Here is an 888-nt window from a genome sequence, read left to right as displayed (position 1 = left end):
TTCATATTCATCCATCCATCCATCCATTCATCTAGCTATTTATTCATCTATCCATCTAACCATTTATCCATCCATCCATCCATCCATCCATCCATCCATCCATCCATCCATCCATCCATCCATCCATCCATCCATCCAACCATTCATCCACTCATTCATCCATCCAACCATTCAGTACACCATGTTGAGTTCAAGATGTTTTGGGTTCTTTGCTAGGCAGCCAGTGGATTCTAGTGTTAAATTCATGCAGTGGCTATATAATACCAGATCTGAGGTCTAAGGCCTTACTAACAATCTATACTTTACATTTACATGCCTGCCCCTCCTCACTCCTAATCCAACAAGGTCCTCTCAAGGGAAAGCCGCCTCTATACTACTTGCCCCAGTAGAGGCACTATAGCGCGTCTGCGCAGGAGTGGATATGGGAGGGAGGGGGGATTGGGGGCGGAACCAGAGCACGCTCTGCTCAGGCCCCGGAAGGGGAAGGGCGGAACCTTGTAGCCGGCAGCCCCGGTCGCGACCGCTTTCCTCTTGCACCGCGCCGGCACTTCTCTCTGGTTTCGTTGTTTCCACCCGGGCTCAGTCGGCGGACGGCTCAGCCGCCATCGCGCTATGGGGCCTGTGGGCTCCGGGCCCGCGGGGCTCCCCGGCTCTTTGGAGCAGCCTGCAGCCCCGGACAGCCGGCTCTTCCTTGTGAAAGGTGCGCGCGGCAGCTGCGAGTGCCCAGGAGCTCGGTCCTGGCGCGGCCTCTGCTCCAGGGCCCCGGGGCTTCTGCTCTCCCCCTGGAGGATGAGCCGGTTGTGTTGGTGATTATGGGAGGCGTGGACGGGGGAGGACCCTCGTGCGCCCCTGTCGTCCCCCCCCCCCCCCCCCCCCCCCCCCCCCCCC

At 58.9% G+C, this 888-nt stretch overlaps 1 protein-coding gene across 1 annotated transcript in view; it reads left to right on the top strand.

The window, feature by feature from the left end:
* Positions 1-471: 471 nt before the first annotated feature.
* TMEM242 (transmembrane protein 242) overlaps positions 472-888 on the top strand; it is a 47,979-nt gene continuing 47,562 nt past the window's right edge. The window contains exon 1 of the mRNA XM_069070298.1: positions 472-700. Within this exon, the coding sequence (XP_068926399.1) occupies positions 613-700 (88 nt within the window). The 5' untranslated portion in view covers positions 472-612. The remainder of the gene's footprint in view (positions 701-888) is intronic.

The sequence above is a fragment of the Petaurus breviceps genome, unplaced genomic scaffold (genome assembly GCF_028583685.1).
Source record: "Petaurus breviceps papuanus isolate PSGF00001 unplaced genomic scaffold, PetGlider_PUasm1.0 90808, whole genome shotgun sequence".
Taxonomy (NCBI): Eukaryota; Metazoa; Chordata; class Mammalia; order Diprotodontia; family Petauridae; genus Petaurus; species Petaurus breviceps.
The sequence above is the reverse complement of the archived record's forward strand: the minus strand, read 5'-3'. Positions and strand labels throughout refer to the sequence as shown.